General features: G+C 34.4%; 1 protein-coding gene across 6 annotated transcripts in view; it reads right to left on the reverse strand.

Moving 5' to 3' along the window:
- The window catches only part of galt (galactose-1-phosphate uridylyltransferase), a 225,731-nt gene that overhangs the window by 151,897 nt on the left and 56,904 nt on the right, over window positions 1-16,930 (reverse strand). For all 6 annotated transcript variants that reach the window (XR_015500533.1, XR_015500534.1, XM_087269757.1 and 3 more), the window contains 1 exon segment: window positions 10,041-10,163. Coding sequence is in view for 4 of the 6 variants with exons in the window: in XM_087269757.1 (XP_087125883.1) it covers window positions 10,041-10,163 (123 nt within the window). In the remaining 2 variants the exon portion in view is untranslated.

Below are 16,930 nucleotides of genomic sequence, written 5' to 3' on the forward strand. Positions count from 1 at the left end.
GTCCGAATCCAATTTTGCTATTTTAAGGACGTAAAATACGGTTTGCGATCTGGCGCAAGGGTTGTGTTTATTCTCTTAATGAGTTATGGGTGTGTTTTGAGCATAAGGGGCATAAAAACCAATCTCATCTCCCATTCCTTTTAAGAGTCAGGTGAGTTGTGCCATGGCCTATTTCCTGAAAAGAAAATGAATGAATGAATAATAAATAATAGTAATAATAATAACAACAGTATACAAAAGAAAATTGTCATAAAAAAAAACTGAAAAAAAAATAAAATAAAACTCGAGATGAAGGCATAGAGGCAATAGTTTTTACGTTTATGTAGAAAATAAAGATTTTTGTAATATTTTAATTATTTTTCATTTGTACAGATATTTGTGTATTGCTGTACATCCTGTGTGCACTAAGCAATAGATGAGTAGATGTTTAAGGTCACAACTAACGCGCTCTGCGCTGGACTTTAAACCTGCTTTCAGCTGGACAATTGCGCATACTATTTTAGTTCTTCAAAAATAGCAACGTGCCAACAATGCACCTTAACACTCCTCCATTCTAAACCGGAACACACATGAGTTCACAAAGAGGTGCAAATGGATCTACAATTTAAACAACGTGGTGCAAAAGGGAAAAAATAGGTTTACGCTGGTCTGAAAATAGCAACAAATCGCACCAAACAAGTCTTGTGCCTTATTGTGCCGGGTGTATGATAGGGCCCAAAGGTATTACGTTTTTATGCCATGTTTTTCTTCTTTTCCCTTCTTTTTAGACTATAGAACTATAGAATAGTTAGACTATTAAACTATTAAAAAGGTAAATTTTGTGTGGCTTATATTTGTGATCTTTCAGAAGAATCTGCAGAATTGTTAAGTCTTATGTAGTTGCATGACCTTTTGAAGTTGCATAATTGTTTATGATGAGTGAAGAAGCTTCTACGTATCTGGAAATACCACATATGTAACACCGTAAGCATCCATAAGCAGTTTCGATAAATGCTTGTTTTGGAATTTGGATTACGTTTCTGAAAATTGCCATCTTCTTAAAAATAAACTTATTTCAATTATTTCTCACATTATAAAAAAAAATTCTAAAGAGTTTATTTTTTTATGCAGTCAGGGACATCACTATTATTAAATAAATATGAAGATTTTCTAAAACTCTTTTTTTTTTTTTGACTGTTAAGAAAATTCATTTTAAAATGTACCTAACCTTGGAAGATTTTTTTTTTCAATTGAAGAAAAATCTTCAGAGTCATGAAGAGTTCAAAAGCATCACAAATAACATCCAGAAGTTAATGTAACTTTGAAGCATGGTTGAAAAAAAAAATTTTTTTTGGACGGGAGGAACTTAACCAAGTTATTGAAGTTTGAAGTTCTAACATAGAGATATTTCAAAGTATCTGCAGTTGTAAAGGTTTTACATACAGCCAGAATTCACGAAGATCCAGAGGTTTAAATTATTTTTGAAGCATATTGTCTGTACAGTTAATTTTGGACTGTTAATGGAACTAACCCTAACCCTAAAGATCCTACATGTAGCCAAAGACAGCACAAGTGTGATATCATAAACAGTCACACTTTATTTTGATGGTCTGTTTGTTGAATTAAAGTTACATTCCATCTACATGGCAAATAATTCTCATTAGATTATAAATAAACTGTTAGGTTGGGGTTAGGGTTGGGGTTAGAATGAGGACATGTACTTGCAAAGTTTCTTATAGTCAATTAAATGTCTGTTAAAGGAGCTGTATCACCAGCTATTAAGCAGACAGTTTATACTATTATTTGGACCATCAAAATAAGGTGTTACCTCATAACCTTACCGAACAAATGTTCTGCAAATGTTTTTTTTGTTTTTTTTTTTTTTTTTTTAAACCTCTCTAACCCTCCTGAGACCCTGTGTCCTCTGTAGTGGACATTGTGTTTTCATGAATTTTCTTTGGATTTTTTGAGCTACTCTGTCAAGTCTGTTGTACTGTTCAGATGACATCCTGGGCTAGTGACATGTCATTTGATTGGCTGGCATGCTAGGAACCACTTCTTACACTGCATCCAAAATGGCCGACATACAAAATAAGCACATTTTATGGGAAGGAGAGAGGCATGTAAAATTTAGCTTTTAAAATGATTTTTTTTATTACTATTATTATTACATATATTTGTTTAGTATAGTTTCAGAAACAATACATGTAGCTTTTAAAGCTGTTAACTTGTTTTTGTTTCAAAATGTCATCCTTTTTTAAATGTCCACTATAGTGGACACAAGGACCATCTTAATGTAATCAATGACTGCATGTTGTAGGGGCAAAACTGATGCAGAGAGGATTCTTTATAAAATAGTTGAGGGAGACTCTGATTTAGAGTCAGACAATTGGAGAATTAGAGACAATTAGAGAATGACAAACGGTTTTAAATCGCTTTTATGTTAAATTTGTTTTGGATTAACATCACTTATTGTTTTATTTTTTATTTTTATTTTATTTTGGGGGGGGTTGACTCTCTTTCAGACTAAAATGTTTCAGGAATTTGAATACAAAAGGAAAAAATGGCTTTTGCTTTGTTTTTGTTACTTTAATGTTAGATTAATATCCCTTTACAGCCATATCGTGTACAGTTTTGTTGTCTTGGTCGTGGTCAATTTAAACTAAAATGGTCATGTGGTCCACTATAGTGGACATGTTGCAAAATTAAAAATAAAAACAAACTGTAAAAACTCTAAATTTTAAACAGTTTTTAAACCCAAAGGATGTAGTAAATTACAGAAAAACTGGGTCTCAGCAGGTTACATTAGGATCTTGCAGAGTTTCTACACACAGCCACAAATAGCATTACTTTTATGCTCAGCCTATTTATTATTGTAGCTTAGCTTCTATAAATATTCTTTTTAATTTGGAGAAGAACTTTTTGGATCTCCTAGTATGTTTTTAGTACACCAAGATCCTAAAAACAAGTAGATGAAAGACAATTCTGTTCTTACTATACGTCCACTTTAAAAGCAGTGTTACAGCTGCTCTTCTTTCACCATTACTTACAGATCATTGCAGTTCCCATGCTGATAGAGACACAATTGACAGCAAAAGATCCCATGACTTTACACCCTGCCCGCTCCACATGCCCTGTCAAAGATGTCCCAAACGCTTGCTTTCTGTTAGCAACAGAAATACCCCAATCTAAATGGAAACTGGCCTTGCCTAGCAGGGTTCCTTTTTTCTTGAAGGCTTGCAGGGTTTGCCAAGAGCCGATATTGAAAATGTAGCCAAATTCCAGCCTTACTGAGAAGAGTTGTCTTTTAAGCATCTTTATCCTGGTATGGTAGGCAGTGTAGCCAAAGTTCACAGAGCTGCGGTCATGACTTGAGGTGAGATCAAAAGAAAACGGCTGGGATTCGATATCAATGGGACGTCATAAATAGAAAGAAGAAGAAAAAGAAGAGGAAAAAAAAAGAAAGCCAAGTGTGAAAAATGGGCTTCAGGAGTCTGGCCTTATTACTTGCAAATAAATTATTTAGATTAAACCAGTCAAAGCTGTGGAAGATCCAAAGACTTTCCAAAGGTCTACAGAAGACTGCCAATAGCTATGTTTCAATTCAAAGATGGGAGTTAGGCTTATGTGTAAAACTGGAATATCGCGTAAAAATTTGCAAATAAAACACTGATGAGTTAAAGAGAACACTAGCCCCTTTCACACATACAGACCTTTCCAGAAAATTACCGGCAATGTTTATGTGTGAACAGGCCCTTTTTGAAAATACCGGTAAATTCATACCGGCTATTTTCTGGAAAGAGAAGTTGTAACATTACCGGTAATTTGCCAGAATGCTGAGCTGTGTGAACGCAGAAGGAAGACGTCAACTTTAGCCAATCAAATCACTCAGACACATTCACGTGTGCGCGGTTTATGAGAATAAAAGCCTGTGATTATTTTTCCAGACACATTTAGCTGCTAGATGTTAGTCAGATAATGTGTCTATGTTCATTCTTAATGCCAACTGGGTTAAAAAAATAATGATAAAATGCTTACGATAAACAAATGTTTGTTTAGCAGCTGGTGGGCACCAGCACACACACAACTTATCTTTTTAAGTTAACTAAAGTTAACAAAAAGAAATGCTTCTGGAAAAACTACCCATTACAAGCTCATCGCAGTAATACAATAATCTAATACAATTTGTCTCATTTTGCATGCACGACATGACGATCGTCACAGGCAGATTGTTGTTCGCCATCTAAACACAGCTTATTATATCCCCACCAGTATAAATCACCAAGACCTCCAGATTGTCAGGCGTTATTGTGTTTACTGTAATTGAAATTCTCATTAGGCTTCGTTCACAATGCCCGAATCGTATTTACGTTTGGCAAAAGCTCCAGTTTCAGAACGACACACACACACACACAGGCCAGGAAACGAACAGCTAGACAGCATTAGCGATTCACAGGACGTCAGGCTAAAGCGCAGGAACAGCGTGGTGAATTTCGCCTCCAGCTGGACAGCACATTTTTTCCTGACCCCCCGTCGGCCAGACATGAGATGCTGAATGGAGGCCCTGTCAGCCGGAGCTGTTATGGGATAATAGGAGATCCAGGATGGGGAAGGGAAACCCTGTGGTGCAAATGAGATGAGTCATGGCCACTTCCATCGCTCTGCTCGTGACAACGAGAGATTTTTCGTACCTAGAATAGGCGGTGAAACTAGAATCCAGCGTATTAGAATACAATGGAGCAGCATTTAACGATAACAATGGTGGTAAATGAGCACAGTGGAGGCTCTGAGCTCTGCATTCATGTGGAATTGGCTTGCTGTAATGCAGTGATTGTGGGTTATTTTTTGTTTTGTTTTTTGGACTTGTTAAATATTAATGGTAATTTATTCCTGGAGGTAGTTTGGAATATCATTGAAATAAAATAGTAAAGGAACTGTGTATAATATAAATGTTGAGTGGTTTAGTAATTTATATAATCACCAAGGTTTCGATTTGATCCAAACCTATGTAAAAAAAAAAAAACAACTAGTAAAATACAGAAAAAAAAAGAATCACAATGAATGCTTTTTTTTTTTTCACAATTTTACAATTTTAATTTATTAACATTTATTAACTTCTAACTTTTTGATTGTATTTTATTTTGTTTGATTTGTTTATTTAGATTCTTTGGAATCAGTCTGTTAAAATCGAATACTTTTAGATTTAATCAGTTAAAAGATACACTGTACAACCCAAAAGGTTAAGGTAACTCAACCATTTGAGGAAACCGATTGCAACAAATCATTTAATACTGTGAACTTACTTAATTTAAGTTGAAGTAATGAGGTGTTTAATTAACTCACTGCCTTCAACACCGAGTTCAAAACTCTTTTCAAATGAGTAGAATTAACTTTCAGTAAATTTTGAGTCAACTACACTCATTTCATTCGATAAAAAATGACTGTTGGGTTTTACAGTGTATGCATATTGTAAAAAAAAAAAAAAAAAAAAAAAATATATATATATATATATATATATATATATATATATATATAGAAATGATCCAGATATATCCAAATAGTTCAAGAGATGAATAAATAAATTAGAGATTGATTTATTTAATATTCTGGGACAACATTTAAGTAACTCCATACTCCACACAAAAGATGGATTAATAATAAGCCTTGAAAACGCATTGGATGTATTTTGTTTATGTTTAACTCACAAATATCAATCAAGTTAATTAGTTCAATTATGTTTAAGAATGCAATTGAAAAGGATGGAAATTTTATATTCAATCAAAACACATATCTTACATAAATAAACTTGTTCAGCCTAAATCTTTTTTGAGTGTAAAGATACTATATTAACTAACTAATTATATAATAATTTCCGTAAAGCATTATTTGTTTTGTTATTATGTATTAAAGCAATTTTTTTCATTAAATTAAACTAGGATATATTATTTAGACATGTGGTACAGGAAAATTGGGTATGCTAAAATTGATCATAGTGTATGAGTGTATGTGTAAATGAGTGTGTATTGATGTTTCACAGAGATGGGTTGCGGCTGGAAGGGCATCCGCTGCGTAAAATGCTGGATAAGTTGGAGGTTCATTCCACTTGGGTGACCCCAGATTAATAAAGGGACTAAGCCGGAAAAAAAATAAATGAATGAATGAATGAATGAATGAATTAATTAATTAATTAATGAATGAATAAATAACTGACCACTCTGTACAATTTATTATGAAATAATTTAATAAACTAAAAAATATATAAATAAAGCACTTCAGATGATTTGGAAGAAGTTTTATTATTATTATTATTATTATTATTATTATTATTATTATTAATTGTAACTAAATCAGTGTTTCAAAGCAATCAAACAAAACAAACGAATAAATCAATCAGTCAATTAGTCAACAACCGAACAAATGAACTAATAAAGTTGGTCTATTTTTTTTTTTTTTTTGTACAGATGAAAGACAGGAGAACAGTCCAGAATAACATGCTTGACTGATAGATGAGTATCTCCAGCAAATCCATGAGGAAAAATAATAATATTATCTCCCCTGAACTAAATGAGGATACCCTTGTAAAGCTTATTTGCAATGAATTAATGTAGAATATTTATAAGCATGGAAACTAATTATTTTAAAGATAACAATTAAAGTGAGCAACTTTTTTTAAATTAATTAACAATATAATATTATTTGTTTAACTACCCAGGGCAACAGCACATTTAAACTAATTGAAATACATACATAAATAAATAAATAAATAAATAAATAAATAAACTATCCAAGGCAACAGTATGTTTAAATTCTTTAAAAAATTAACTAACTAAATAAATAAATAGATAAACTCTCCAGGGCAACAGTATGTTTAAACTCATTAAAATAAATAAGTAAGTAACTAAGTAAATAATTAAATAAATAAATAAACAAACTGGCCAAGGCAACAATATTGTTAAACTCATTTTAATTGAATGAATGAATGAATGAATGAATGAATGAATAATTAAATTAATTAATTAATTAATTAATTAATAAACAGATAAATAAACAGATAAATAAACAAATAAATAAATAAGTATGTTTTTACTCATTTTAGATACATAAACAAATAAACAAACAAACAAACAAGCAAACAAATAAATAAATAAATAAATAAATAAATAAATAAATAAATAAATAAATAAAATATCCAGGGCAAAAGCATTAATTAAATAAATAACTTAATTAATTAATAAAATAAATAAAATGTTACATTTTCAATACATAACGTAAACAATAAACTTACAATAAACTTGTAGATAGGTAGGTTTTTGTTTGCTTGCTTTTTTTGTTTGTTTGGTTAGTTGGTTGGTTGGTTGTTTTGTTTTTCAAATTTTTAAATACGACAGATAAGTTAAAATTAATTATTTAAAATTTTCTAAATGACAAAAAAAAAGCTTAAGTAGATATTTATGTTTAACATGTCATTGAAATTAAATAATACAAATTCCTAATATTTTTTAATAAAATATTATTTTAATATATGTTTTATTTAATTATTTGAAGTATAATAAATTAATCAAAATATTACTATTATTATTATGTTTTAAATATTTAAATTTTACATCATTAAACACCGTAAACAAAGGCAATCATTAAAGAGTGATTAAACACAGTTTAAAAAAATGCCACGCATATTTAAAAAAATAGCTGCAAATCGCATGCAAATCACATTTTTCTGCCTCACATCTTTTTTTCCCTGTAAATGCGTTTATGTGTTTTCCACACTTTTTTTCCTGATTACCTATGATTTAACCAAGTTCTAAGTTACGTCTGGCTCATTATGCTAATGAAAGCTTTTTTCTCGTTGCGCTACATGCTTGGTTAGCAGAAAGCGGTGAAGTGCGAGAGCAGCGTAATGTGGCGTGTGCCTGGCTCTTCCCTGCTGATTCAACACACCATCAGCATCTGCCCAGCCCAATATAATGATCAGAGCCCAGGTGACACACGGAGACACAGACAGCTTTATACTAATGCTAATACCTCAACGCCGCCCCTATAAAGTAGTGGGTAAAAGGGCTTGCGTTTTACAAACAGGACAAAATGCAAACAAGCAGTAAGAAAGCAAGTGAAAAGAAACAACGGCTTGTTGTGGAAGACACAAATAATGCTTGATCCCCACTAAAGGATGTCAAAACAAGCTGTGATGGAGTTTGCATTGATCTGTTTTGTAATGGTTATAATTAGCAAAAATAACAACTTTAGTTATTGTGCCCATAGACTGAACAATAAAGTGCATACTGGCAAATCTAGCCTTTAGACCTTTAAATCTGTAGTTTAAAAGACACCTTTTCATGTAAATTAGGTATCTATAAATAGGCTAAAAGAAAATTAGACCATTCGTCATTTATATTATTTGTTTTAATAGGTGCCTGCAGTTCTACATGTGAAACAACAATGGCTGTTTCTCAATTCCAAGAATGCAGAGAATGGACTTGCGTTCTTGTGGAGACCGGTCTTGCCAGGTGTCATCGGAAGAACGAACTCAGGAGACAGCGAAGGCAGAGAATGCGTCCTTTAAGAAATGAGATGCTGCGTTCTTCCTGATGGTCACATGACCTTCACGCGTTTTTAATAGCAAATTATTTAAACCTTATAGCATTCATACAACGATTTACTGTTTTTCTCCTTTTCAAAATACTGTATATACTTTGCATAAAAACAGTATAAATATACATTGCACAAAATAAATAAAACAGATTTTTAATATGAATTTCAGCAAATAAACACCCTTAATGACTTCCAAACCGAGTTCAGTGCTCAAGTCTGCATCAGTGCGTCCTTGATATCAAGATCACATCCAAGAAGTTTCATGCGTCCTCCTTGTACTTGCGGTATTGAGTATTGGAACCGAACTTTGGCAGCTGATGATGGCGTTACATGAGAACACGAGGAAGCAAGACTGCTGAAGAACGCATATTGAGAAACAGCTATTGTCTGTTATATATATATATATTTAATGTTTGACAAACGCATGTTGAAATTGCCCATCAGAGGTCATCTCCATTCATAAATGAATTAAATGTATAAGAAATTCTTATTAGAAAACACAATCTACTAAAAAAACTGATAGTGTATAATTTGTATTTGTGTGGGGGCTCGTCTGGAAAGAATGGATGATTGGGTTGATGGACAGACGGATAATTTTTTTTGAATATTATTAGATTTAATCAGTTAAAAGATATGCATATGGTATCTATCTATCTATCTATCTATCTATCTATCTATCTATCTATCTATCTATCTATCTATCTATCTATCTATCTATCTATCTATCTATCTATCTATCTATCTATCTATTATCTATCTATCAATACAATAAATAAATATTAAATTACAAACAATTTGCAAATGAGATTCCAGTAAAAACCCGATTAATTAATGGAAATAATAAAAATAATAAAAAAAAACTGAAAAATATATAAAGGAAAAACTTCAGTGCAAATGTATAGAATCCTCCAATGATAATTTTGAGGAATTTTTTTTTTTTTTTTTATTAATTGTAGCAAAATCAGTATTGGAAAGCAAGCAATCAAGCCAAACTTTTTTTTTTTTTTTTTGCTTTGACATATACTGTATACTGTATGTAAAATTGTTACTCTTATAAAAGACTTGTGGACTGACATGTATTCCAAAAATGATGAAATGTGTTTTACTTGATGGTTGTACTGCATGACGTTTTCGCATAGTGATGAAATTTTAATCATTTGTTAACAGATTGTTTTATGGTGTAAAGATCTTCACATCATCCTCATTTGATAAGATGAAGTTTCACAAATACGTGATAAGAATATTTCAAACTTTTCCTCAAAACTGAAAATTCCCTTTTAAAACCATCAAACTCAACCAGCTCAGTGACCAACACAGCATCTCAAACCAGTTTAAGAATTTTTCCCCCTCAGCAGGGCTGTCAAAGCACTCTTACATTGTGTTTGTGAGAGTCTTTACAAACTATCCATAGGGAGTTTTTATGCTGACAGACTCCTGAACGCTATGAAGTGTGTCTTATGTTGGTGTATTACCTGTGCTTGTGCCTCCATCCGAGCGTACTGCACCAGCATTGGCTCTCCGTGCTTCTGCAAAAAGTCTCTCTGACAGCGCTCTGCCAACGATGCCTCGTTCGGAAGAAAATTACTGGCCCAAACCTGGAGAGAGAAACAGGAATGACATGAAGAGACAAAAATGGTAACACTACTGTATATGTAAAGCCTTCATTTTATTGTTATACAAAGGTAGTCTTGAAGTATTATTTTATTATAATTCTTGCACAACACCTTATAAACAACATGTACTGCGAAATGACATCAAACTATATCAATCTATATACAGTTAAAGTCAGAATAATTAGCCCCCCTGAATTATTAGCCTCCCTGTTTATTTTTCCCCCAACTTCTGTTTAACAGAGAGAAGACTTTTTCAACACATTTCTAAACATTCATTCATTCATTCATTTTCTTGTCGGCTTAGTCCCTTTATTAATCCGGGGTCGCCACTTATCCAGCAAGCTTTTACGCAGCGGATGCCCTACCAGCCGCAACCCATCTCTGGGAAACATCCACACACACATTCACACACACTCTCATACACTATGCGGACAATTTAGCCAACCCAATTCACCTGTCTTTCGACTGTGGGGGAAACCGGAGCACCCGGAGGAAACCCACGCGAAGGCAGGGAGAACATGCAAACTCCACACAGAAACGCCAACTGAGCCGAGGTTCGAACCAGCGACCCAGCGACCTTCTTGCTGTGAGGCGAAGGTGCTACCCACAGTGCCACTGCCTTAGTTTTAATAACTCTAATAACTGATTTATTTTATCTTTGCCATGATGACAGTAAATAATATTTTACTAGATGTTTTTCAAGAAACTTCTATACAGCTTAAAGTGACATTTAAAGGCTTAACTAGGTTAATTAGATTAACTAGGCAGGCTAGGGTAAAGTGTCAAGTTATTGTATAACAGTTGTTTGTTCTGCAGACTATTGAACAAGTATACAACTTAAAGGGGCTAATAATTTTGACCTTAAAATGTTTTTTAAAAAAATGTAAACTGCTTTTATTCTCGCCGAAACAAAACAAATAAGACTTTCTCCAGAAGAAAAAAATATTACCAGACATACTGTAAAAATGTCCTTGCTCTGTTAAACATCATTAGGGAAAATTTTTTAAAAGACATGTGGAAAAGTTTGGCTATAAACACATGAGAAAATAATTGTAATATTTACAAATAATGTTCCTCAACAAAAGATAGGAAGACATTTGAATATTTCATCTTTAAAACTGCATAGCACAATTAAAATATTCAAGGAATCTGGAGGAATTTCAGTGCATAAAGGGCAAGCTGAACCACCATGATCTCTTATCCCTCAGGTGGCACTGCATCAAGGCATTTAGACTTGTGGACAATGTAAACTGAGAATTAGAATGGGGAAAAATGCTGATTTAAGTGACTATGAACAGGTAATGGTTGTTCGTGCCAGACGGGCTGGTCTGCTGATTGACTGGGATTTTCACACACAACAATCTCTAGGGTTTAAAGACAATAGTCCAAAAAAGAGAAAATATCTAGAGATAAGCATTTCTGTGGACACAAATGCCTTGTTAATACCAGAGGTTTCTGGAGAATGGCCAGACTGGTTCAAGCTGATAGAAAGGCAAAAGTAGCTCAAATATTCAGGTACAATTGAAGTATGCAAAAAAGAATCTCTGATCACACAACACGTCGAACCTTGAAGCAGATGGGTTACAGCAGCAGAAGATCACACCGGGTGCCACTCCTGTCAGCTAACAACAGAAAACTGAGACTACAATTCACACAGGCTCACCAAAAATGGACAATAGAGGATTGGAAAGATGTTGTCTGTTCTAATAAGTCTCCATTTCTGCTGCAACGTTCGAATGGTAGGGTCAGAATTTGGCATCAACAACCTGAAAGCATGGATCCATCCTGCCTTGTATTAATGGTTTAAGCTGGTGGTGGTGTAATGGTGTAGGGGATATTTTTTGGCATGCTTTTGGTACATTATTACCAATTGAGCATTGTGTCAATGCCACAGCTTACCCAAGTATTGTTGCTGACCATGTCTATTTATTTATGACCGCAGTGTACCATATTCTGATGGCTACTTCCAGCAGGATAAATCGCCATGTTATAAAGTGTGAATCATCTGGTTTCTGGAACATGACAATGAGTTCACTGTACTCAAATGGCCTTCAAAGTCACCATATCTTAATCCATTAGAGCATCTTTGAAATGTGGTGGAATGGGAGATTCGCATCATGGATGTGCAGCCGACAAATCTGCAGCAACTGTGTGATGCCATCATGTCAATATTTCAGTACCTTGTTGAATCCATGCCACACAGGATTAGGGCAGTTTTAAAGGCAAAAGGGGGTCCAACCTGGCACTAATATTACCTAATAAAGTGGCCAGTGAGTGTATTATGGTTTTGCTTGCTTTATGTAATAAAAAGTTATTGTTGTTATAAACAGCCATTAGGTTTCAAGACCTTCCCCTTAATGTAAAATTCAATTGAGTGAAAAACAAAAAAAAACTGACTTTTTGTAACCAATACATGTATTTTAAATAATAATAATAATAATAATAATAATAACAATAATGTTTTGTTTTTGAGCTCAAAATAAGCAAGGACAAATAGTGTATTAAATATATGCTATAAACAGGTATGCTTGGATTAATGTATCAAGCATTAAGAATAGTTTTTAATGTTGTAAATATTTATCAGCTGATACAACATATTACAAGCTTGCTTAAAGGGATTCCTGCATTAAAAATACCTTTAGAATTGCATATTGCATAGAAAATAAAAAACTCCTTTTGAGCTATAAAAATAACTGGACCCTAATAGCAGGCCTGTATTTAACAGACTGTATGCAAATGGTGAGAGTATGTGACCAGCGAAGCGCAGAGTGCACAGAGACACATCCAATTATATCTGGCAACTAATGAGTTGGTACAGTATTTGCCGATAACATTTCTCCCATCTTTAGCCTTGTAGGGATGATTTAGGGAAAGCAATCGCAAGTGACGCTGTAAAACATTCATCTTTCCAAGCGCCAGAGACATCCCAGCACTGCCCATAGAGAGTTCAGACACAATGTCCGATACATCTTCAGCTAAAAGAGAGAGAAACGAGAACGATTCCACTTTTCCGATATTTTTCTTCACCACCACAGCTCCCAAAAGAGCTCTCTGTAGATGGCTATTCCTGGGGAAAGAACATTTGGTCATTACTCACTCCCGAGACAAATGCCATTTTCTGCACAGTGATTTGGCAGTTTTAGCCATTTAGGGACACTATTTACCATGGGATTACCATTACATTTCTTGCAATTCAATTTTTAATCATAATGTATTAAAAGCAGTTTGTCAGACCTCTCTGGATACAGTGGAATTAGAGAACAGCCTATAATTTTGAAAATGTCCAGGTCACTCCTCAGTAGTCTGGGAATGAAGGGGGCTGTTTGTGGTGTTAGTAACAATTCCATGGACCAGGTTATGGCCGGCGGTGATGATTGGATCCTTTACCGAAGTTGATGACCCAGGATGAGGAGGGGTTGGGGGTTAGTGGGTCTAGTAGACTGTACCAAAAAGATTATGCAAGTTTTCAGTTTTCTGGGAGAAGTAACAAAACGGGAGGGTGGCAGGACATGAGTTTAAAATATGAGAGACTACCGGAAAAAAACAGCAGTGTTGACAGGTATGATATGATTTAAAAAAATATTAATATGCCAAGTTCTGACATTCAGATTAGCAAGCTCTTGAGATCTGTTACTGATTTATTTAGTAAAACAGTATAAGACCATTTTAAGCATGTGTTATAAGTTGCATTCAGCATATTCTGAACCACAGAATTTAAAAAAATATATATTAAATGAGATATTTGAAAAAGAACACTGATCAATATAGACAACACTTTCAGAAAAATCTAGTTATTGGTGTTAATCTGCACCTACCCAAAGCCCTTAATTATCTGGAAAAATTCTTCAACCTTTTCCGTTTTCACTTACTTTGGAAGATAATGAGCCTCACTAAAGTGAATGAAGTCATCCAACAGCAGGTTATCAAGATAAAAACCAAAGAGAACCTTTCAGTTGGTGGTTCAGAAACTGTGCTATCTATAATTTAGCATTTTTACAATGCCACTAACTTATTCAAGTTCCCCCCAAAAAGACAAATGCAGGTATGGCTGGATCACGGAGAATCACAATGGCCAATCAGTTCAACAGTTCAGGTAGAATTTTTCACCACTTTAGCTCTGAAAAGAATAAAGCTTCATGCACCAACAAAGTGATATCATCCTATTCATTTCAATGGAGAACTAGCATTTTCCGGTGAAACACACATCAGTGGCCAGAAGCGGGCATGTCAAGTGACTGTGCTGCAATTATAGCCAAATGAGGAGCAACTTTTGGGAGTGACAGCCAATAAGTTCACATGATCCTCTTTCAGCTGTTGCGTTGACCAAGATGGAAGATAATCTGAAATTTGCTTTGAGAAATTATGATGTTTTATATGATATTTCACCACAACCATGGATATATTTAGAAAAACATTTTGTAAAAGTCCTGCAAAGTGCTGTGAAATGTGCATCATTTATTTGATGTTTGACATAATATCAATTGAAAAATTAAGAGAGGACGAGACAGAGTCACTTTAAAAAAAAAAACTGCCAATTGCACTTTGTTTTTAATCAGAGCTCAAGCACATCAAATAAAAAGCAAATGAGAATGGTCTTGACGGAGGCGGGGCATGGCAGATAATAGAGAGGATTTGATTGGTCAAATTTTGTTTAGAAACTGAAGTATGAGGTGACGCGAAAAGAAATGGTTGATCTACTTAGATGGAAGTGACAAAATGTAAGTTTTGTAGGATTTTATCAGTTTTATATTTTCCAAACTAAAATCTTGTCACTGTTTTGAGCACACGAGCTAACAGATATCCTTAAAACTACCAGACTAAAACTAACATCTAAAAATTAAGGCCAGGACAAACAAAGAAGATGGTATGCCATTAGGCTTCGTCGGTTTGGCTGGTAGGTTTGGTGTTTTGCACATGTCATCAGGTTAATGTCAGAGGAGGTTGATCCGATTCAGCAGGTGGAATTGATGTCAGCTATTGGTTAAAGAGAGTGCTCTGTTTTTCTGAGAAGTAGAGAAGTGACGTAGCAAGTTAACAATTCAAGACAAGAAGGAACACAAGGAGACTGGCTATAATTTTGCTACATTTCTTCTTTCATTGAATATTTGCAAATGATATGGATTATTAGTAACACTTCATAATAACTGCACACTATGGATCATTTATAGAGCATTAGCAAATAAACAGTAAAAAAAAAAACGTATAGCAGTTTTCCATATTTTGTTATTAATGTTATAATTTTTTTCGCCACATTTATTTATGCTTTTGAATTGCATTTTGTGTTACGCTGGTGCTGTGTGTGGCACAATCGCCTCACAGCAAGAAGGTTGCTAGTTCGAGCCCCAGCTGGGTCAGTTGGCAGTTCTGTGTGGAGTTTGCATGTTCTTCCTGTGGGTTTCCTCCATGTGCTTTAGTTTCCCCCAGAGTCCAAAGACATGTAGTATAGGTGAATTAAATAGGCTAAATTGGCCGTAGTGTATGTGTGTGAATGCAAGAGTGTATGAGTGTTTCCAAGTGTTATGTTGTGGCTGGATGGGCATCTGTTGTGTAAAACATATGTTGGATGTAGGGATGCTCAAAATAATCGATTAACCGTTAACCGAAAGGGTGCGTTTGTAACCGATTAATGCTATCAGTTAAACGATTAAAAATATTATTTTATATATTTTTTGTTTAGCTGCATAAGGGGCCGATTGAATGCGCCTTTGCGTTAAGAGGGGCATCTTTTACACGCGGCTCATCCCAGAGCAGCAGTTTTTGTTGTCAAGACAACTACAGAGAACTTTTAAAGAGCTTGGTTTCCGCTACATTCATTCTTCAATGGCAGGGACCAAAATGCATCCCTCTACGGCTACATTACCCATTCAAAACATTTAGTAATTGTTGTTGTTTTTAATAGTGGATTATAATCGCACCAAAACGTATTAAAAGGTAAGTGGATTATAACAGCACAAATTTTTCTATAACCGTATAGTGCTGTGACCTATCTGTTTAATCCTTTGGCGTTACGTGCTGACTGACTGACTGCACAGGTGCGCGATGCGTGAGGCCGGCAAACACCCAGAAGCTTTCAGTTAAGATGAACACAGTTTCTATAGTTATACTTTATTTATAGCTAAAGGTATATGACTCTGCATATAATCACTCTATCTTGATGGAGTTTATAGCCGTTTCGCTTTACTTCAAGATGCATTAACACCGATCTGATGGTCTAATTGCTGTTTTAAGTTATCCAGAGCTGTATGAATGTACAAATCTTGAATATCACAATAGTATTAAATATTACAATTGTAACAACACAAACAGCAACACTTTTGCATACCCAGCTGATTCAGTCGTTTCATAAGAGGACCGCACGCTTCTTCTCTTCATTTTTCCTTGTCAACATAAAGGCAGTGAGATGCGCCTTGTTTTCGGCCACTTGTTCAACTGCGAGACATACTTAACTTGCGGGACAATAACGTATAACCCGTGCCTACAGACACATTTGCCAAAGAAGCAAAATGGAAGAAGAATATTGCTGTTTAACAGACGTGTTGATACCAAACCAGCGCTGACGTTGACCTGGATCTGCGTAATAAACGCAACAAATAGGCTTTACCTTTTATTTTACAGTTTATAAAGCATTTATGCAGATTAATGCAATATCATATTTAAACAACAAAACTGTTTACAAAAAGTCAACATATGCGCGCGTTGTTGTCTATTTATCACGCAGCGCGCACTTGAACCGAGAGGGAGAGAGAGGA

Source organism: Danio rerio, chromosome 10, assembly GCF_052040795.2.
Source record: "Danio rerio strain M-AB ecotype USA chromosome 10, GRCz13ab, whole genome shotgun sequence".
Taxonomy (NCBI): domain Eukaryota; kingdom Metazoa; phylum Chordata; class Actinopteri; order Cypriniformes; family Danionidae; genus Danio; species Danio rerio.